The sequence below is a fragment of the Manacus vitellinus genome, unplaced genomic scaffold (genome assembly GCF_001715985.3).
Source record: "Manacus vitellinus isolate BGI_N305 unplaced genomic scaffold, ASM171598v3 scaffold_24_pilon, whole genome shotgun sequence".
In the NCBI taxonomy this organism is placed as follows: domain Eukaryota; kingdom Metazoa; phylum Chordata; class Aves; order Passeriformes; family Pipridae; genus Manacus; species Manacus vitellinus.
The window spans coordinates 9,275,073-9,297,445 of NW_021939798.1; the positions used below are offsets into that span (position 1 = coordinate 9,275,073).

At 41.8% G+C, this 22,373-nt stretch overlaps 1 protein-coding gene across 2 annotated transcripts in view; it reads right to left on the reverse strand.

Annotated features, from left to right (window-relative positions):
• The window catches only part of PITPNC1 (phosphatidylinositol transfer protein cytoplasmic 1), a 76,552-nt gene that overhangs the window by 4,024 nt on the left and 50,155 nt on the right, over positions 1–22,373 (reverse strand). Inside the window, exons 6-9 of one of the 2 annotated variants that reach the window (XM_018073113.2) lie at positions 14,705–14,800; positions 6,390–6,545; positions 5,594–5,657; positions 2,354–2,472 (exon numbers count right to left, since the gene is read on the reverse strand). In XM_018073113.2, the coding sequence (XP_017928602.1) occupies positions 2,354–2,472; positions 5,594–5,657; positions 6,390–6,545; positions 14,705–14,800 (435 nt within the window). The remainder of the gene's footprint in view (positions 1–2,353; positions 2,473–5,593; positions 5,658–6,389; positions 6,546–14,704; positions 14,801–22,373) is intronic. The other variant, XM_018073111.2, reaches the window with a different exon arrangement.

The window sequence follows — 22,373 nt, forward strand, 5'->3', positions numbered from 1 at the left end:
TCATTCACAGAACTGAGCCCCTTTTGCTTTTCCACTATTAAAGCCTGAAGAATTCCCTCTCACTTAACAAAGCCACAATGTGCCTTCCAACTTTCCATCCAGAAACTGCACTTAAACCCTGATGGCCGGGTGACAAATCCACTGCTCCATTCCCTGCAAAACGGAGGCGAAAGGAGCTGAGAGATTAAAGCCAGCGTGCGATGGATAATGGGATCCCAGGAATTCTCGTCCTGCAGGTGCCAGAGGTGTCCCGGTGCTGTCGAACCCCACAAGAGGGCAGAGCGACCCCAGCATGGACGGGCTCTGCCTGAGCCCAGCCCTGCAAAACTTTCCCGATGCGATCCCAAAGGAGTGACATCTGCTACAAACTGGGAAGTTGAGCAGAAAATCAGGAAGGCTCTTCTGGAACCTGCTGCTCCACGCCTGCAGTGCCTGCAAGACGCCCACCGAGCCAACTGAAGGTTTGCATTGAATGTCACATTAAATTCGTGAATTCGAAATATTTCATTAAAACATTTATAGATCGAGCCTTGAAAGCTCAAAAAAACCCAGAAATAAACTAGGCTTTTAATCAGTTTAGAATTCTTGCCCATTTGGGTGTCTGAGGCACTGGACTGGCAGTGGTGATGACCAAATGTGTGACAAACCCTGGACTGCCAGGGCATCCACACTTTTTAACAGCACCCAGCTGGAGGCATGTGTAACCTTGGCTGCAAATGTTATGTAAAAGCAGCTTTATGTTGTATTACAACATGATATTAAATAAACAAAAGCATGCACGTTGCCAGCTGCCTTCCCTCTCCCTTGCACCAACATTCCAGGGAGCTCTCCAGCCACAGTTATTAGGAGTGAGATCGAGGCTGTTTTCAGACCTGAGAAGTGGTGGCAATAAACAGATGGTCTCAGAGGGGCTGTACCTGCTCGTGCTGCAGAGAGATCTGAACCCGTTTTGCTGCTCTACATTTCATTTCACACCCTGTAACAGTGTGGGAGTGTTCCTGCACTCAAGGGGTCCCAAATCCCCCCCAGCATCTCAGGGAGCCGGTGCAGGCACGGCAGAGATTCCAATGGAGGAATTCTGGACAAGGGGAACCAAAAGCTGCCTTGGAAACATGGGAGGGGACAGGCAGGTTTCCCAGAGCACTGGCCATTTAAGTGCAATCTTGCTGAGTGGAGCCTCCAAGACTCTTCGTTTCCAATGCAGACATGAACAACCTGATGCCCCCTCAGTTGACTTCTGCTTTTTGGCTCATACTTGCTTTAACTCCCCTCTGCTCTTACCCACAGTGCAGTAAAACAGCCCTTCCCCTGAGCTAAGAAGGCTCAGATCCTTTTTTATAAATTCCATTAATGACAATTTCTGTTCTGACCTCAGTGACAATTATTCCACAGGGGAACTATGGATGGCAGACGTTGCTCAGAGCCAAATCCTGAAGTGTGGAGCCAAAATCCAAACTAATTCTCAACTACAGAGGGTAACCTTGATGTCAGTGGAGCTGCTGCATTACAAACACAAGAATTACCTTCCTGGTAACTACTCAGACAACACCTTTCTCAGGCTGGTGACAACTGGCACTGAGTAAAAACCAAGGAAAGACTTGGAGCCCTTCAGACCTTGCCCCAATTCGTTACACGAGTAAAACCATCACTGAGTTTGACAGAGCAGTGAGTAGAAATAAAGGAATAATGACATTCAAAAGCAAAGACCACTGCATCTTTTCTATCTGCAGGGAGTAACAATCTCTAATTTTAGACCTCTGCATGTGGTGCTCAAGTTAGCAAATAAAATACTTCATGAAATTTCCAGAATTTCAATCAAAGAACATACACAGAAACCTGCCCTTCTCCACAAACTGCTGTTAAATACTTTTTAAAATACTTCCCACCTTGTTGGTAGTCAATCAATGACAACATTAAAATTACTTAGAAAAGAGTGAATAATTCATTGGATTCTTTTTTTCCTGGTGAAACAAAGAATTTTAGCAGTCCCATGGCAATTTTCCACTCCCCCCATTCCTGGCTTTTTGACTGAAGCACTGTGAACTCCTGCATTTTTGAACTATTTAAAGACTAGGAGTAAAACTCCTCTTTAACTTCCTCTTTATGCATCCAACTGAAATTTGAGCATTGTGTTTTCCTGGAGGACAGGGAGCCCAACCCCACCCTTCCATACACCAGGGGCAGGTTTAAAGTGCAAACCAAGGGCAGGATTGCACTTCATGGAGAAAGATTCTGTTCCTGCTGGAGCAAAACCTCCCCAAAACTCCACTGGCTGGTCAGCAAGATCAGCTGGTTGCTCTCCTCTGGTCTGTGCAGGTGTTATTAGCTGAGGATGTTTTAAAAATTGACCTACTCTTGCTTTGGCATGGCTCTCTATTTCATCCACAGTAGATGAATGTTGGTTGCAAACTTTAATGTTGGTTTTTTCATGCATATTTTTCTCGTATTCTCGAACATCATCCATAGTCATATCTGTAAAAAGTTCAAAATTGTTGGCATTTTCCATTGATTCAGGGCAAACTTAATTTTTTTTTTATTATTTTTTTTTTAAGGAGAAGGTTCTAGGAACACAAAGTCTTTCAGCAGAAGCCAACAAAGGATTTTTTTAAAAAGCAAGGAGCAACTAGCTTTATGAAAATTGCCTCATAAAGGTAGTTGTGTCAGCCAAGGAAGGTGCAAGGAGGTTAAGTCAAAGGGAGCCAGAGAACAGGAAGGAGTGGAAATTGTTTAGGAGTGTCTGTGTAATGTAAGGTAGGCAGGAAGCACTGAAGAGCAGGCCTTGGCAAAGGCCAAGATCTTCTAAGCAGATTTTAGAAGATCCCTTGGAAAAAAGGATAGAAAACATTATAAACATTATAAATGTTTACTTACCTTTCCAGCACTGGCAAAAAGATTTCACGTTATCTTTGCACTGTACAGCTCATAACCAGCAAATTAAGTGTTAGAAGCCCCCCAGCTTAGATTGCAGCAACTAACATTTACTTACACAGGGAAGTGAATTAATAGTGACTACATTAGTGACTACAAGCTGTGGAGCCTGAAGCAATTTAATGAATTATAAGAATTAGAAATATCCTACAAATCAGGCTGATCCCCCCAGCAGGATCATTTCCCACTGCCCAGGCCTGGCTCTGGTGTCCAACCAGCTCAGTCTGTCTCGTAACACCAGGCAATAATTACAGATTTAACAGGATTTGTCATCAACCACAACTCCAGTAAAAACATAAAGAATCCAATAATTGACTTGTGACCTTACTCTTCTGAGTATTCCCATGCTCTCAATAAATCCACTTGGGAGTCAGGAGTCAGAACAGGAATGGTGTCAGGATTTTGGTCTGTTCTTTACAAGGGTTTGGTAACTTTGGAGCCTCATAAAAACAGCCATCAACTTTTTACTCCTGACACTTAAAAGAGCATTTTATTGGCACAGTCGACTTGCAAATGGGTGCCCCTTTGGTCCTGCACAGTGTGATCTACTCTTGAGGCTCCCATTTTTCTCAAGTTTATTATGTGCCACCAGGACTTGCAAATTCTTGTATCACACCACTCCTTGTTCCATGCCAGGAGGCTCCTGCTGCATTTTATGAGGCAGCTTTTAAGGAAAGACACAACCTCACCCATTATATCTGCAGCACAGTGTCATAATTCATCGGTAAAAAGAAATGCAGTCTAAAATTCTGATCAAAAGGAAACCTGGAATACCACTAACTCCTGCTTTTTCAGTCTTTTAGTGTTATCTGGAAAGAAAAACAAGCTCAGAAGCCGTGTCAGTAACATGCTGGGATGCACTTTGCCAAGCAGAGAACATGCTCTTTATTAGTAAACAACACTGAGAGAATAGAATTTCTTCATAATAAAGCTAAATATAGTTCAGTAAATTTAATGACAAGACATTCATACTTACAGTGTCAGTAACAGCAACCAGCCACTAATATCCACAACAGAACACACTGTTTATCACACTGATTATTTCATTCACTTCAGCTGACTCCCATCATCTCCAGGTCTTTCTCAAACTTTTATTTTTAAAGATGTTAAAAGACTTTAAAAATTAAATTTTTGATGCTGTACACTGAGTCTTTTTTTCACATCTGTTTTAGCAGGGCCATGTTTTTTAGGTTCTGTACTTTCCCTGATAATTAAGCTCTAAAAGTTCACTGTATTAGTTAACAAAAAGCCTCACCATGACAGTAAAAATCCATGAGGGAATTGTGTACCACAGTATTTCATTTGTGGAAAGAGTATTTTTGACAGGGTGATTTCAGAGTTAGGAGGGGGAAAATCTGTGGTGAAATGTTTTTGAGCTAAACTATTCAGTTTAACTTCAGGGCTACTCATTTGCCATCATTACCAGTAACTCTGCTAAAGTACAGCTGACACTTTGCTTCCCAGTAACATTCTCTGTGTCTCACTGTATAGATTTTTTTGGGTAGATCTGGGGCAAATTTATGGGCTCAATTTTTACACGAAGTCAGGCTGCTTTATTTAAAGTTATCAGTTACCCTGACTTTGTACAGGGGAAAAAATGGATCACTCTGTTTCAGGTAAAAAGAAAAGAAAAAAATCTAAAATTAAAAAATGCCCGAATTGGTGTTTCCTGAAGCTTAAGGAGGGTCTAAATAAACATTCTAAATATATTCCCAAACTCCTATTACATGTTACAGGACTGCCTCAGAACTTGTTTGATGAGTATCTACAATGATGGATATGTCTTACTGAAAATACATGTAAAAGGCTTAATAACTCCACAAGCTTATTTCATTCAATCTAATTGACTTTTTTGATATTCAGATCACTGTGTCCTACTGGAAGTGCCCATTCCCAGGGCTGCCTCATGGATTCCCAACACTTTCTGCATGCAGCTGCTGCTGCATCAGATCCAGCAGGCTTTATGCTCATATCCACCTTTTTTCAGAAAAGCTTCACCTTTTCTTTGTTGCAATCCACATTAGCAGTTTAAAACTTTCCTAGAAAGTTGGAATTGTGTTGGATCAGAGGCCTTTGGAGCTTGCAGTAGGGAAATGACTGCATGTTAATGCAGCCTTAATAAGAAGCTTTATGCAAACCTGAAGGAGGTTCTCCTGGCAGGGGCAGCTCCTCCCTGCCTGCAGTGCAGGGAGAGGGCACTGGGGCAGGTACACTCAGATGTTGGGATGGAAAGGCATCCCTGGATGCTGCCTCCTGGCTGCCTAAATCCAGCCTGCTCTGGTTACAAAGAACCTGCAGCAAATGAGGTCCAAGAGGGTCAGAGAAACTGCTCAGAGTTCCACCTCCTGGAACTGTGAACATCTCATAGTTCATTGTTCATGAACAACTTACAGGAGGACCTGATGACCACAGAATCATGGAATGGTTTGGATTGGAAGGCACCTTAAAGCTCATCTCATTCCAACCCCCTGCCATGGGCCGGGACACCTTTCACTATCCCAGGTTGCTCCAAGCCCTGTCCAACCTGGCCTGGAACATTTCCAGGGATGGGAGTCCACAACCTCTCTGGACATGATGGTCCAGGAAATCCAATGGAAATCTGCTGTTAATTGTCCTGAGCTTTGCATGAGCCCTTAGAAACGGGCCAAGCTTGGAGCACACTCACCATACCACTCATCCACCCAGGCAAACGCCTGCCGGTGACCGATCAACAGGATGTCTCTGACCACCTGCAAACAGGGAAAGGGTTAAATAGCAACAAAACACCTCAGAAAAGTAACACCGCTGTCTTTCAACACCACTGAAAGTGAAAATCACTGTGATAGTTTTGGGTCTAAGAGGTCATGCCCTGCAGAGTCAGAGGTGCTGGCTCAGAAGGGCTCAAAGTCCAGTCTCCCACTAGAAATGGATCTGCTGCCAAAGCTGGATCACTTCAGCATGGCCTTGACTAGCATGTAATCCATTGGGAATGTGCATATAATCCATTAATCTTTGGGCAGTTAGACATTCTGCATCAGTTCTTTTTCCTTCTTAGTTTTTTTAAACACGTGGAAGGTCAATACTTTGAAAAATCTTATCATTTGGCTGTTATGCCATTCATTAATTCATTGTTTAATAGACTGGAAAACTTTCCCACTACCTGTTGTAAGGAATTCTGCACCTCATTGCTACATGTCCAGTGCTCATATATACTCACAAATACTTTAGCTCACATATTTGTCCCAGCCCTGAGAATGTTATGGATAGCTGTTCTCATCCTTAGCCCTGAGCAGCTCCAGGCTTTGTCAAGTCTGTACCCAGAGATGAACTCCCTGGCTCTGCTCCAGATCTTTCAGACCTTGAGAGAGGTCTGAAGTGGACTCAGCTGAGCTCCCAGGCCTCTCCAAAACCAGAGCCACATTCCTGTGTGTGCTCAAGTTCTGCTTATGTGAAGGGTAAGAAACAGCTCCCATTTCACTGACCTTGTGTACGAATTGCTCTACTCTGGTTTGAAGTCCCCAGACTTCAAATTTCACAGTCACAAGCTTGTAGGAGCACATAATTGGCTGGTGGGTCTCTCTCCAGCCTTCTTTCAATTGGCCTCTCCCAGTCTTCTGTGACTTGAAATATTTGGGATCCTGCAAAACAAAGAAAACAAACAGGGAAATGCAGGCGGGGAAGTCGTGTTTGTCAGCTTGCTAAAGTAAATGTTTTGGTAAGTCATAAAATATTAAACCATGCTAACAAACATCTTGAAAAATGAACAGGGAATTGAGTTGCACAAGCACTAGGATATCCTGTAATCCAACCCTGGCAGTGAGTTGATGGCAGAGTATTCCTGGAGGTGCACTGACAGTCGTATCAGCTGGGACGTTTTCTGCTGTAGGAAAATCTGTTTTTGCAAGTCATTACAGTGCAGTGCTCTCCAAGGGTTATTTATGGCCTTTGGAAACAAAAAGTGGCTTCTTCAGAGCCTGCTTTTCCACTCTCCCTCAGTGTGAGTGACTCTTTACTTTCCACCCGCTCCCGTCTTCCTGAAATCGTGGCCAGCTGGGGCTTTGACACCTCAGCACTGATGTGACCCTGACAATGTCATTCCCAGTTTGAAGGGAATTTGTACAGCCACGTGGGCACCTCAGTAGGAAAGTCCTCCAGTTTAGCCTTCTCTGGTTATGGGCAAACACTAATTCCAACTCTGCCTCTCTTTCACAACCCAAAAAATCAAAGAAATTGGTGTTGAAATCACAACATAATTTCATAAAACCATTAAAGACATTAGTTCATCTTTAAAGTTTACTTTTATCTGTACAAGATGCAGTTTTATCTATCAAAGTGTTATTTTCCATATTGGTATAATCCCATTTCCCTTTATGTCCAATCCTGCTAATTATATCTTGTAAATAGAAATAATTTAGAGTTAAGCACTGCTTTTCAGAACTTGAAAATAATGTCAGTTTAGAAAATTCACAGTGGAGTTTCTAAAATCTCTCCTCAAGAATAACCACCAGTGCTCAGCTGTGTTCCTTCCCCAAAGCTGAGGTCTGGGAAGATCCTTTGCTATAAAAGCAGTTTAACATGTATTTAAATATCTGCTTTAATTATGTGCTATATTGAAGACAATTAGGAGAAAAACTAACAAAAAATTGATAAGACTACTCTGACCTTAATTTTCTTTCATTCAGTGTGAGTTTATGTATCATTCAGCATTCCTGTTCCCTGATGTTCATCTCCTGACTTGGCTTCTGGTTTTACCCATAAACTGAAGCTCTGCCATTAAAGCTCCTCTACAAACCCCTAATGAGGTGAAGAGTCTTTCCCCTCTGTGAAAGTCACTGCTTTTATTGCTGACACAGGCTTTGCTAAGTGGAGACTTCAGGCTCACAGCATAATAAGGTTTCAATGTTAAATCACCATAAAAACAATTCAGTGTCATCGTATATCAGAGCAACACCCCCCTGTGCAGCACAGCTTATGGTCACATCATGCTGCCAATCTTCTCACCCAACACAGCTTGACCTCAGATGGATATGGATATTTTCTGGCTGAAAGAGTTGTTTTCTAATTGATCTGAAGCAATCAATAGGAAAATAATACGAATAAAAAAGAAAAAAAAAGGGAAGAAGTAAGACATGATATTCAGAAAGATGTAACATTCTAGTAGGTGGTTCCTTGAATAAAGAAATAATTACAGAAAATATGATTTCAAACAGCCCTGCAAAATATTCCAAGTGTAAAATAAGTGTTTCTGAAAGAGAAAATAGTTTCCTATAAGGCAGGGTCTGCTGTTCCTTACACACACACAGTGCCTTGATTCAGCATTTCAGACACACTCTTTAATAATTCTGAGTGTTGTACTTTATATCCTTTCAGAGGTAACCAGATCTGTAATGGAATAACTTCAGTGCAGTCCAAAGGGATATAATGTAATCAACTTGAGTCAGGATCAAGGATTGAGACTTTATAAATAAAAATGAAATCAGGAGGAACTGCCCTGTCCCACTGCTCAGCCACAGCTTCTGTACCTCGGGGCTGCTTTGCTTTGCTGAGTTTAACCCAGACAAGGGGACACACAGTGGGGATCACCCTGAACCTGGTGGCCCACAAGTCAATGCAGCTCATCCCTGACATCACTCTCCTGTCACAGCACCCAGAGATGGCACCTTTGTGTCCCTTCATCACGTCCCTTTCTCTTGAAGGACACGAAGATTAGTCACAAATTGGCTGCACAGCTCCAAGCCAAGAGCCAGGCGATGACAGACAGTCCGGGCAACTCACATCCCAGAGCTTTTAGGGAAATTCCTGCCTTTCTGAAAGCATTAACATATTGCTACTGTGGAACTGCAGACTGATGAATGAAAGCCAGGACTCGGGGGGGCAGATTTGCAGACTTGCTGTGGGAAAGATCGAGGTGTTTATAATTTTTTACTGAGCTCAGGGGGCTGAGGCTCAAAGGCTGCACAGAAGCCAAGCAGTGGGATGAGAGGCATGAGGCAAAATGAACTTGAGGGTTCAACCTCCAGGCCTTCAGTTTGAAGGGCACAAATGTTTGACAGAAGTGAGCTGTTATCATCGTTATCATCGCTAAAATGAACATCACTGAGCTTATCTACCCAGATGCTGAAAAATTAGGTGTTTAAAAACATCTTGGACTGGTTCAGAAAGACACAAATTCTGTCTCAACAATTGCTTCAGCTATAGTTCATACCAGGAAGTGTTCAGGAGAAGAATCTCTACATTCTTCTCTATATTTTGCATGTATTTCCACTTTTCCCAGGCCTTTGTTGTTGGTCACAGCCATGGAGAACATGCCATGCCAGAGGGACATGGTGGGACCAGGACTGCTCATCTTCTGCTCTTCAGTGCTGTCCCAAAGCCCCTTGAAATCAGTGAGAACTCAGACACGAATGATTTTTTGTGCCTAACTCGTGGGGTCAAATTGCCACAGTAGGATTACAGCCTGGAATCCTTTCTGCAATTAGGCCTGTAAGGTCCTTCTAAACCAATAAAGCAGGGCTGAACATTTTCTATTAAAACCAAGAAGAAATTATATTGGTACCCAGCACTGCTTCTCTAGGCAGGACTCGTGACACAGTGTTTGAAACAATTCTGTCCATGACTAGAAACTGGGCAAGCTGAGCTTTGCTCTGGCCCCAGTTTTATGTTATTCTTTAGATAATGAATTTTGTGTGTGCCTTATTTTTGCTTTTAGCCACCCATGCCTTCCTTCCTAGAGAAGCCATCATCCAAAGAATACTGAGTCTATCCACTGTTTTCCCCTTAATTTATCTACTGGCAAAATCCTCAATCTGTTTCAAATGTAATGGCATAGCTAAAATCTTTTTGTTTAAATAACCTTCTCGTCCTTTTATCAGACACAATTTATTAGGAAAGCCCATCTGGCAAATCCTTTTGCTAGAGGAGCAAAACCTACTCTGTATTTGCAATACATTATTGCCAGGTGCAGAGTGATTTAAAAATAGCACTTCTGCCAACAGAGCAGAAACATCATAACCCACGAGCTGGGCTTAGCTGAGAATAAAATGTAAAATTACAATGAAATAAAAGCCCCAATGTGCTGGATATGGTTTCAAACCTAGCACTCTCATTATTTAAGGGTTTATTACTTAGACCACAAGTCCTGGCTCAACATGGTCTTTGTTGGAGTGTCTATTATTTAACATTTAGCATTTATTTACTTCACTTTCCTCGTGGACTGTGGACGTCACGGGCATCAGACATGGAATCCTCACCCCCCTTTCCAGGAAGCAAACACCAACATTGGGTTGTTGCAATGACTTTTCAGTATTAATTCTGCTAAATGTTACTTTGTACTTCAAGTTAAACAATGAACTACATTTGTTGTTCACAGAAAACCTCCAAACCTGCAGGGGCACCTTTGCCCTTGGCTCCGTCCCGCTCTCACACATGATTTGAAGATGCAGCTGATAACACCCCTTTGTCCACACCCTGGAAGCCTCTGTGGGACACCTTGTGAGCCTTGTCACCCACTTGCCTTGACAGCCCCTTGGTGCTTGGGTGGCCATTTCAGCCTGGGCAAAGGTCCCCAAGCTGAACATGCTGCTCATGCCATGCATCCTGTTTTCTCACTGGAAGTACCCAGATGTCCCTGAAAGAGATCCTTCCTTCCTTCCTTTTAATGCCTGGGTTAATTTTTTCAGACTCCTATTGCAATATCACGGTGCTTTTGAAGTGCAGTCAATTTTTTCCCCCCTTTAAGCTGAAGACCATTTTGTTTGATCTTGAATTTCAGCACCAACCTTTCATGAGTTTAATACCTGTGATCTGGCATTTCAGCATCAGCTGGAGTTGTTAGGTTTTGGATTTCAGCTTTTATAGCCAGGGCTCAGGAAAGATTTGTTGATGTAAAGATGTTACTACAGACATTTATGGAGAGTCATTTTTTAAGGGCTCCTTTAAAAATTTCCATTAAAATGTATTTTCTGGAAGAGCCAGCTAAATACTTCAGAATTGTAAATATTGGGACAGTTCTGAGGCATTAAAATATGATAATCCAGCCAGGTTTATATAAACTCAGAACTGAAGAGAGTAAGGAAAAGGAAATGTTCATGTTTTTGCAACATCCTGCACTGAACTCCTGTGCTGACACGGTGCCCACACTCACTGGGGGGCTGAGGCAGCTGGATTATTTCAGCTACTGTCACTCTGTGATGTGACAGAGGTTGTGTCACTCTGAAAGCACCTGGACTGTGCTAAGCTGGACAGTGCTGCTGTGCTAGAGGAAAAAAAGCCAGCAATGGCAGAAGAAAACTGCAGCAGCTGCACGAAATCCCTGTGTTTGGAGGTAGCCTGAAAAAGTTTATTCCATTTGTCCAGCTCTCCATTGCTTTGATATAAACAGGAAATGAAACATTGCTAATTCTGAGAACTGGAATATGTTTGCACAGAACATTTCGCTCAGTGGCTCCCAGCTCCGGTCAATGTTTCATTGCAGGAATGATTCACTGGAGGCTCTCGCTCCTCAGCTCAGCTCAGCTCCATTCTTCTCTGTAATTCAGATAAATATGTCTGTCTATATGGGGGAACACAGGCTGGCTGGTGATACATATTCATGGACGGTAAAGTCACAAGGAAATGACTTTACAAAATGTACAACTACTCTCACCTGCAGGCTCTGTAGAGAAACACAAAATTCTGTATTCAGTGCAGTAAGTACACTCAGATTTGGGAACACACGTGGCTCCTTACAAACAGGCGAACCTGTCAGCTTGGATCCACACTCAAGCTTACTCCAATCTAAACTTCTTCAAAGTTTAAGGATTTTTAGCACCGTGCTTGTAAAAAACACATCTTGTATTTCAGACGTGGCTGCTTCACGGTGGAGTCTGTAGATGGTCATGAAGTTAAAATGAAGTCGTGCTTTGGGACCCATGAATTGCTGCCTTCTACAGCCTTCTGCAAGGACAGAAATGAGTCCTCCACAGAAGACAGAACTAGACTCTGTGAGTGTTTGTAATAGCTCACAAAACTGCCTTCTGATTCACTGTTGACTTGGTGATTTTGGTCCTTCTGTGCTCCCACTGCCAGATAAGCCCTCCATCCTTAAGGGAATTCCAATCACTTGGAATGATTCTGTTCAAGAGATCCCTCGGTATCATTGGCAGAGGTTCCCTTAAAGTGTTCCTCAATGAAACAACAGCTCTCCTTAAGCCTCCAGCTAACTACATTCTTCACTTTTCAATTTTAGTTAATATTTAGAAGGAGAGAAAAGCAAATATGCACAAAGTCGAATTCAATCATTTCCCTTCAGCAGCCAGGACATTTTCATGGAACACTTTTCCTCTCTCATCAGTACCAGCACCAGTCAGAATGAGCTGTGCAATTCAAATGGAATATTACATTTATGAGGGTGTTTTATACATTTTGTCTTTTTGTGTGTGAATCATTGAAATGGAAGGTGGTGACTGTCCCTTTACAATCAGGTTCATAAGCACCAACACAGAGCAAGCAGTGCAAGTAGTGTGGGAAGAAGGGTCTAAATTATTTAAGCCACTCTCTAATATACAGTAATACAGCTAAATAATGACATTTGCTGTTAAAAACTGAAGTATATTTATAATTGAAGAGGGCTGAGCTTTCGTCAGGATGTAAAGCAATTTAAAGCTCATTTCTAGAAGCTGCCAAACAAGCTGACCCTGATACAGAACTTGCTTTATTTTAAGCCTGTGAAAGAGCCCCTGAAATGGAGAGATTACTGCCGTGCCTGAAGTTAAAATCGTTCCCACTGGTCTTTCTGGGTGGGAGTCAGGACATTTATCCTGTTGGATCTAATTGGTAAATCCTGAGGATTGCGCTTTGCCTTTAATCTTTAAACTTAGTATCAGTTCAGATTACATGACCTAAAAGCAGCCAAATTGTTGTTATTAGTGCAACTAAAATACATTTCAAAAGCTTGCACTAACTGGTTTTAGTTATCTCTGAAGCTGCTACTTGGGAAACACAAACCCTTTCTCATTTGCATGGAATTACTTTTTCATGCTGTTCTGATTGAAAACAGCCGGAAATTACATTTACAAACATTAAAAACCTTTTTACAGTGCCTAAATTATGTAAGAGGCCTCATCAGAAATGGGGATTTGGCTTCATGTTCATCATAGGGTAGCATAAAACCCCCATAGTTGGTAAACTTTGGAAGAGACACTATTTTCAAGTATTATTAACTCACTCTCAATTACAGCATGTGCACAGTTAAATGCTAAAGGTGTTCTTACTGTTCTGTATGAATTCTGAAACAGAATTTGGTAGTCAACAGACAAATCATCCATCAGTACAGAAAAAAACAACAGATGCTGGGCTATTTTTGTTGTTTCAACCCATATAAAATTCCATTTTGCTTGGAATCAGGTCTCTAGATTTGTCTTCAAAATAACAACACAAAGACTCTGAAATTCTTTTCTCCCTCAAGATGAGGTTGGTTTTCTATACCATGAGATTAATCATATGGAAATTATGCTTAATAGATGGCTATCAAAAAGGGGTAGGAAAGTTGCAAAACTGGATGTTACCTTTGTGTTTATAATTTCTGGATTTGCACAGGCTGAGATGAAAACTCTCACATAAAGTTCTTTAAAGCACAGCCAAATGCTGACCCATTCCATAGCAGCTCATTCCTAAATGGAGTGAGAATCCTTGGAGTTCTGATAAGATGATGGGACCAATAAGCTGTTTGATGAGGTGTTATATAATTTTTGGTACTAAACAGATGGGTTTCATTATCTAAGGAAACTAATAGAACTACTTTTCATTCTACTGGAGACCCAATTTTGGTTTATGACCTGTACATAACATTTGAAATAGGATCTATAAATGGAAGATAACAAGTACTCGACTTTTTTAGTCTGAAAATCGTGTCTCCTACAGTATAGAAATACATTTATTGGCAAGTCTTCACTTTTTATCCTAAAAATGATTCTGTAGTCTCGTTTTATATAGTCAAACAGCTGCCATACTCACTGCCAGCTATGAATATAGACTTGGCTCCAGAGACAAATCATATCTCCAAAATTAAATGCGAGCACAGATCCCATCACTCCTCTCGAGCTGCTTGTTGTGAACCATCATTTTTCAACCCTGAGATTAAAACACTGAGAGACCTCATCTTCCTCTGCATGGTGGCTGCTGATTCCAAACAGTGAAGTGCATTGACCCAGAAGAAACGGGCTCTTCAGAGACGGGCTCCATCAAATATACATGGGAGCAACTTCCAAGGGAATTTTTGGAGAGTGGCTTTGCCTGCTGCCATTGATGCTTTTTGGCAGATCTGCTGCAGTCTGCAGTTTGCTTCAGTCCCTCTTGGTCTTGTGTCATCACTGTGCACCAGCCCCGTTGTCACTGCAGCACATCTGCCCTTTGCTGGGCTTGGGCACTTTGCAGGACTTAACAGTTGGGGTGGGATGCAAATAAGGCCAACAGGGAAGTTTCAAACTGCTCAGACCTGCAAACTTCTCCCTGAGCCTCACAATTCAGAGAAAAGGCCTTTTCTATTTTGGATTAATTCAACTGAATATCAAAGGTCTGGCACAGGATGTTTCCTGATAATGGCAGGGAAGCATTTCAAAAGGAATCATCTGCAAAGGAATGTGTCAGGCAATCCAGACAGAGAGGCTGCTGCTGCTTCCCCTCTGCTGGATAGCTTTTGGAATACTACTGACCAGCAAGATTTCAGACCAAAATAAAAATAGTTCTGATTCCTAGCCAGGCTTTTCTGCAGCCCCTTACACTCCCTTCCTCACCACTTCACAACCAAGCTGTCTCTTACCTCTGACTCCTTGTAGTAGCGCTCGGGAATTTCGTCGCTGGCAATGTCAATAAAGCAAACCTCTCGCTCCAGGTCTTTAGCTTCTTTGTCAAAAATCTGCAAGAGTTAAAGAAATTCAAGGCTGTGACAGAACAACACCCTCACAAAATCCACCTGGAGTCGTGGTTACAAGCAGTTTCAATGACCTGCAACAGAATGTATTTTAGGCTTGTGCCTGAACAGCTTCGTGTAAGACACTCAGGGTTTTGCGGGGACACGGTCACGTTCTCCAGCCTCCTGCACACACTGTGTTCAGCACCTCCTGCTCCCACTGCTGTTCTTCCCTGGGCCTTCTGGATGGAGACTTTGGTTCCAAACAGTAAAGTCACCAGCTCAGGTTGGTTTTACCATGTTCTCCAGTGTTTGCCCTAGAGCCCATCACTGTGTAAAACCCCAGCTCTCTGCACTCGGGGTGTTTCTGACCTTCTCACTCTGAGGATGACAGCAAGGTGCAGGTGTTTGCTGTGAACACTCAGCCTAAGCTGCTGTTATACCGAGACTCCAAATGTTGGTTGAACTGCCTCAGTGGAAGCTGCAAGCTCCTCCTATCCATCTGTGCACACACAGAGCCCATCTTCATTTCAATCCTTCAGGACCTGCTTCGGAACCCCAAGTCTCTTGTTCTATGCAAGGCAAACGATGGGGATATTTTGAAAATCCAGGTCATTTGCAGCTGCAGCACAGTCTCCTTCTGTGCCTCTGTCCATAATTTAATTATTTAGGCATCTCAGTGACCCATGTGACTTACACTGTGTCTGCAATATGTTTCTCTCATAATTCTGAGGCGTGGAAATAGTGCTGAGTTAAAGGCTGCCGTGAATTAGTGCCATGAAATTCAGGGAAGTTGTGCAGCCACTGTCAGGATCAGTAACAAGCTCATGATGTGCTTTTTTCCTTTGGGGCACAATGTTCTATAGCTGACATTTCCAGGAAGCATAAATATTTTTGTTTTCCTTTTTTTTCCCCCCTCTTTAAATAAATGCAGTGAATGCTCTGCTGATTTAATTTCACTTAATTTCATCCTGGAGGAACAGTTAAAAATACAAAATGCCAGCAACTCTTTAGGAACAAGAATGCTACTTTATTATTTCTGAAAGCAATGCAGCTGCCCATTTAAAGAATTTGAAGTGAGCAATGGCCTCCAGTGAACACAGGAACCGGCTGATAAGAAGAACATTGCTCAGGAAATCATAATTCAAATAGAGGAAAAGCTGAAGTTTTGACTCTAAAATTTTAACTTGTCTTGGTAGTGAATGAAATAGGCAGCACTGCATGTTCATTGAGCTGGATGTTAACATGTTCACACATCTGACACTGCAGAAAAACTGAAAAAGAGAAACTACAGCCTAGTTTTATTTGTGTGCCTGTCCTCCTTCTCCAATCCCTGCTTTGCAAAAAATTGTGCTGATTATTTGAACAAACTGGAGCTGGGAGGTCCTTCCCCTGTAGTGCTCCTTCTCTGAATTGGGCACACTGATGTAAATCACTGCTGGCTTTATATATATAATATAGGTCGCTTTTTCTAAGCTTCTTCCCTTGCTTTTTTTCCTAAACAAATTCAGAAATACAGAGCAGCTCACAACGAAATAAGTTGGACTATTTCTGGAACAAGATCCTTTCCACCATAATCTCTACAAAATAATGGAGATTGCTCTTAAATGGACATTACCAGGTCAGCTGAGGCTCTGAATCTGTCCATGGTTTAGGTACAAGCCTCATAAATTTAAGCACATGCAAATCTCTGCACATTTGCAAGGCCCTAAATGGGGATTATTACCCAGTATCTTATCCAAAGAAATGTGCCCTGCTCTGTCCCAGGCTTGATCCATGTATTTCACCTCATTTAGAATATAGCTCTAAATTCCTTTCCTCTCTTTAAAGTGCTGTGATGGAAGTGGGGATGACAGATGCCTTTGCCAATCTGTCAAAACCAGGAGGAATTTTTCAACCATTTCAATGATGCCTCATTTGCTGCCCAGGCTGTCTCTGACCATTCCCTCTACTCCAGAGCTTTGCTGAATGACATTTTCACTTCCCTTTGCCAGCAGAACTTGTTGTCTAATCATTTATGCTTCTCCCCTTCTCAGATTGTCCTCACAAGATTTGCAGTTTGAGATTTAATCTTCTCATTCTATCAGCAGTGGAAAATAAGAAGTCATTAGAGAACAAGACTGATTTCTTTCTTAGCTCTAATTCTCTTATTGCCTCTCGTAGCCACAGAATGTGGGATTGCCTGAAACCCTGTAGGGAGGATGGGTTTATTGTGGTTGTGATCAAAGAGACTGGAGAAATTTAAAAGTTTTAAGGGAAAAGATTAAAGGCCACAAAAAGAAGCAGAAGGCTCCCAATCTGTGCAACTGTCTTTGCAAATGTGCAGAAACTGAATGGTGAGAACAATCTGTATCCTTAAGGAGATGATGTAGAAAGGCAGAATATTAAATATTATATTGGAAAGAACTGGACAGGCTTTACATTTGGAAGCCAAGTAATTAACTGAGATTGAAATACACAATCAAATGGAAAACAAAGAGCAACATTCAGGCTGAAGTGTCCTTTTTGCTGTGGGTTTTGGGTTTATTTGGGGGGGGGAGGAATGTGACAGCTTTTCTAAAACAAACATTTATACACTTCCTCCTCCTAAGAGGAATGGATCTCAGCACGTCACAGAGTGATAGAAAGTGGAAGAAAGGTTTCAACTGGGTCTTTATGATTCTCAGTAGTTTCTCCTGGTGAAAATAAAAAAAAAAACAACAACAAAACCAACCAATCAAAGCACACAAAAAACCCCTCTGGCAGATGATGCTGGTACCTCAGCAAAGAGAGCTCACACAGGACAGTGCAGAAATGTAAAACCTGAGGTATTTAAATTTCTCTCATGCCCTTCAATAACATATCCTGGCACACCCTTGGCTAGTGACTCTCTTTCCCAGGTGGCCACAGCCAGAATAAAAACTCAGGTTAGGAGAGGACGGGAAGTCAAGAGCAAATTTAACATCATTTTTGCTATAAGCTTCTCTCCCATTTTGCTTCTTTTTCCTATTTTTTCAGGCTAAGTTGCTGGCTTCAATTCCACTCAGATGTAGTCAATCCAAAATTTAACTTTCAAGGCCAATCCCCAAAGCTAACCTGGGTTGGATAGAAACAGTATAAAGGCAGATCCTGCTGAATCCATTGATTCCACCCACTCTGGCAAACTCCTCGCTCCTCTGCACTACCAGGAGGGTCACATCCCTGCCTCTGGCTGGGCTTTATTTCATAATACATGATCCTCTCTTGTGATGTTGGTTTTTGTGCCCTCAAGAGCAGAAGAGCCATCCAAGGATTACCAGCTGGAAAAGGTGTTCAGCTCTGTTCATTACCACAAAATGGTTTCTTTTTTTACCAGCCCAGACACAAGGAGTTTGTGGGCAGAAGCCTGTAATGAGGCAGCTAATTCGTGTTAGGGGTGTAATTGCAGCAAGGACTGCAAGAATAATCCTTTTTTTTCTACCAAAAAAAAGGCACAAAATATACTCTCCACCTTGAAATTCTGATCTCCTCAGATTGCCAGGGCCAGAACCCCTGAGCAGGTTGTGTCACCTGGGGCACTGCAGCTCTCGTTTTTCTGAAGGAAAATTTGCTCTAAGCCAAAAGAACTTCCACTCAGAACTTTACTCATGGAGTTTATTGTGTAACTTTTCAGTAAGTCATGCCCCAACCTCTTTTACCTCCAAAGTCCCTTAATTTGCTTTTTTTGGGGCAAAGATTACAGGAATTGACCAATTTCAGACCTGTTTGCTGGCTAAAACTATTTCTGTGGACACACATAATTGGGAGCAATTCTTCTATGGGAAAAGGCTGAATCCCTCTGTGAGAGCAGAAAATTTGGCTCCCTGAACTGCAAGGGAATATCCCTGTCTGCTGCAGAGAGGGAGAGGCACTCACATATTTATCTGCAGCCTTGCTCCCTGCTCCTTTTGCTCTCCATGTCACGACTCCCCTCTTATTCCATCTCCTACAAAATATCTCATTTAGATTTGTACTTTCCGGACACAGAAATGGATTTTTATGCCATTATGTCAAAGTAGCTATGCTTCCAAGACCATGATACACTATCTGTAATATTTACTGGGATTAGGGGTTTTTTTAAGTCACATCTAGTTCAAGTGCCAGATTTACTAACTCACTTCGGCAGTTCATTTAGAAAAATCAAAATGTAGAGGCACAACCACAGCACTTGTTCACACTCCCTGTCAGTGTGGGCCCTGTCATATGTTCTGTGAGAGCCATATGTGCTTGGGACACACGATCTGGAGTTCAACAGAGAGACAGCTCTTCACACAGGAGGAATTTCAGGCTAACCTCTCCTCTGGTTGGCTTGTATTTTTTGAGAATTATTAGAGGGGGAAAGCTCTACGAAATCAGGATTTTTCACTGCAAATTACACAGGAGACGATGGATATTTAATACCAAAATACGGGAAAGGTCCAGGTGCAAATAAAAGCACCCTCAGAGTGCCCCTGGCTTTGACTTTGCCATGTTTTGAGTGATGCCCAGCAATCCTTTTGACAGTTTCCAGAATGAGATCCTGCTGTGCAGTGAGGCTAAACCAGGGCACAGCTGAATCCTTTTCAGCTTAAATCAGTGTTTCATGGCAGTTGCTTTAAATAGTGAATTTACATTTAATTTCCATGTGCTATATTCAAGTTTGTTACAACCTACTTCCATGTTACTAAGACAGAAGATAAAACTATGGAAAAAAAGCCCACCCTAAACCAAGCCAAACTAGAAATGGATTTTCTTGTGAGCTGCCATACCTAAAATTTATTTTACTTCAGTTTAATAATCAAGACCCAGCCATGGAGTTTTCCAGAGAAAAATGTTATGCTACAAAGAGCAAGGCACTGGAAGTTTTATATACAGTGAATTTCCATTATTGACAACTTTTGGATTATTTTACAAGCTGTACTTTTTTGCTTTCCTCAGACACTGTCAGATGGCAAAGATTCACTGCCCAAATATCAGCAGCAATTAATTCTGTGACTAAAAAACAAATCAAAACAAACCAACAGCAATCAGTCAAACATAATGACCCTTCTGCAACAAACAGGAAAATTGAGTGTCTCTGTGATTCAGTGATTTGTTTGAACAGTGTCTGTCCTCACTCTGCCTTTCTCTACCTTCAGCTACAAACTGCTTTTCAAACCTTTTCCCCATGACTAGAGTGTGGCATCCAAGGAAAACAGGGAGCTGTGTGAGATCACTGTGCATTGATTACAGCATCCACTGGAGCCATATGGTGGATCCTTTGGAATCAACACAGCTCATTGTCATGCACAGTTGGTGCATTCCTCACTAAAACTAAAAAACCCAAAATGTGTGTCTGTAGTGCACATGGAAATAGTGAGAACAGGAGATGGGGGAAAGTGAGAGCAAGACACCAACTAGATTAAAATGAGCCCTGTGTGACACAAATACTGACCATGCAACGGACTGGGTAAAGAAAAGACCTGCCCAAATAAAAGCACAGATTAAGGAAGACTGTTCCTAGGAAGCACACACCTCAGTCACTCCCAAACCAGCAGCAACTCCCACCCCTCCTGCCCGGATTTGTGACCATTTCAATCCTTGGGCAACCTCAGGGATTCTCCTGGATGTGCCCTACGGTTTTAATATTCAAAACACAGACTTTCTGTCTCTACATTCCAATTCCCAAAGTGCTGATTTTCCCTTATGGTAAGAGAAGTGTGTGATTACTCTGCACTTTCCCCCTGGTCTGTGCTCACTGAGGCTCTGCTGCAGCACCTGCAGCTCCCTCTGCGGCCCCAACCGACGTCACGGGCTGGGGATGCAAAGGGAAGCAGTATTTTCATGTGCCCTGCAGATCCCACCTCCTGGGGCATTTACATGACAGAAAACATTCTAATTTTTTAGATATTCCATTTTGTAATTTCGAACAAAAGTCAAATAAAAAAAATAAAATTTCTCTTTAAATCAAGAACTCGGCTTTTTAAAAGGAAAAAGAGGAAACACTGCCTGACTCCTTGGTCCAGTTTCTAACAGCTACCAAAGCTATAAACTGCAAGGTAGCAGGGACAATATTTGATGTACTAACGTGTTCATCCAGCACTGGCTCTGTTTTTCCAGGGAGAGAGTTGCCATGGAACATCTCGTGTGATAAAGCAAAATCAGCTGCACTGGGCACTGAAATCACAGCTGGATGGATTTATGGTTCTGCACCACTACCCAAGGTTTTACCTCAATAAAGGACTTTATTATTGTCCACTGTTCTTTCTGTCAGTGTTTGTATTTGTGCAAATCAAGTTCAAACTTTAACAGATCAGAACAATAGTGCTTTAACACATTTAAAATAGGTTAAGATGATAACAAAGTTAAAGACACAAAAAAATCTAGTTCTGGAGGAGTGATCATTATTGATCACCAGTATCTTCTGTCAGGACAATTAGGAAGGAAAATCAGGAGGAATTTTGCATCAAGATATACTGCAGTAATTTGGTAGAATTATACCAGACAATGCAACATGTTAAATAAAACAATTCCAATAACATACCAGCCTGCTAAATGACACCAGGAACCTGAGAGCATTTATATTGCCTTCTTCCATTCATCAGTGGAATTAGTTTCAGAGTTTTAGTATCCTTATATCTAATTATTGCTTTTCACAATCAATATCTACTTTACCAGACAGCATGGAAATGAAGAAGAGATAAAAGATTTCAAAAAACCTGTATGATCTCAAAAAAAAAAGAAATAGCTGAGTTAAAATCAGACATGCATTATTACCCTCATTACCATAACATTAATATTCATTCAGTCTATTTTGCACTACAACTGCAAAATTTACAGAAGTATTTTTTGGATTAATTATTTCTTCATCAGCCAAGGTTGATAGTTGCAATGAAGGAATATATACTGTATCTAAGGAGATCTATAGGAATGGGTGCTGCTTCCTTTTGTTTTCTAGCCAGACAAACATTGTGAAATTTAATCTAAACTTGTCTGACACGAAGGACAAATACACTTTGTGTGCTCTTAAGAGAAGTTTAAGCCTGTTCAGTGAGTAATGGAAACAAAATGGACCCCAGTTCCAAGGTTTGGATTAACAGAAGTCTCTCCATATTTATGAACCTTTCAGCATTTCAGGGCTGTACCAGCCATGTCTGTGTCACCAGATCAAGGGCATTGGATCAACAGCACAAAAATGTAGATATTCCACTGGTTTACTGTGTCCACACCCATGAATAGCACAGCTCACAGAATTACAAAACCAGGGAAATTAGGGCTGCAGTGCAACTCTCTAATTCAGTTTCTCTTTCTCCTCCTCAGTTCAAGCAAGGGTCAATGAAATCTCTTAATCTAGGTAAACACTTGCCTAGTCTGTGACTCAGGTGCTGCAATATAAAGGTAATATGATATTATCCCCCTGGCACTCTGGGAAAAATGACATTGGGAGAGCTGGATTCAAGCAGAGTAGAGACTCTTTGATTTACATCACCCAAGTATCCCACCTCTGTGTCCCTTTCCTCTTAAATTCCCTGGCTGGGTACTGTTCAGGGCTTGATTCACAGGGGTTCAGCCACAAGCTGACACCCTGAAAACTCACTGATTCAACAGCTTCAGTTTTCCTTCT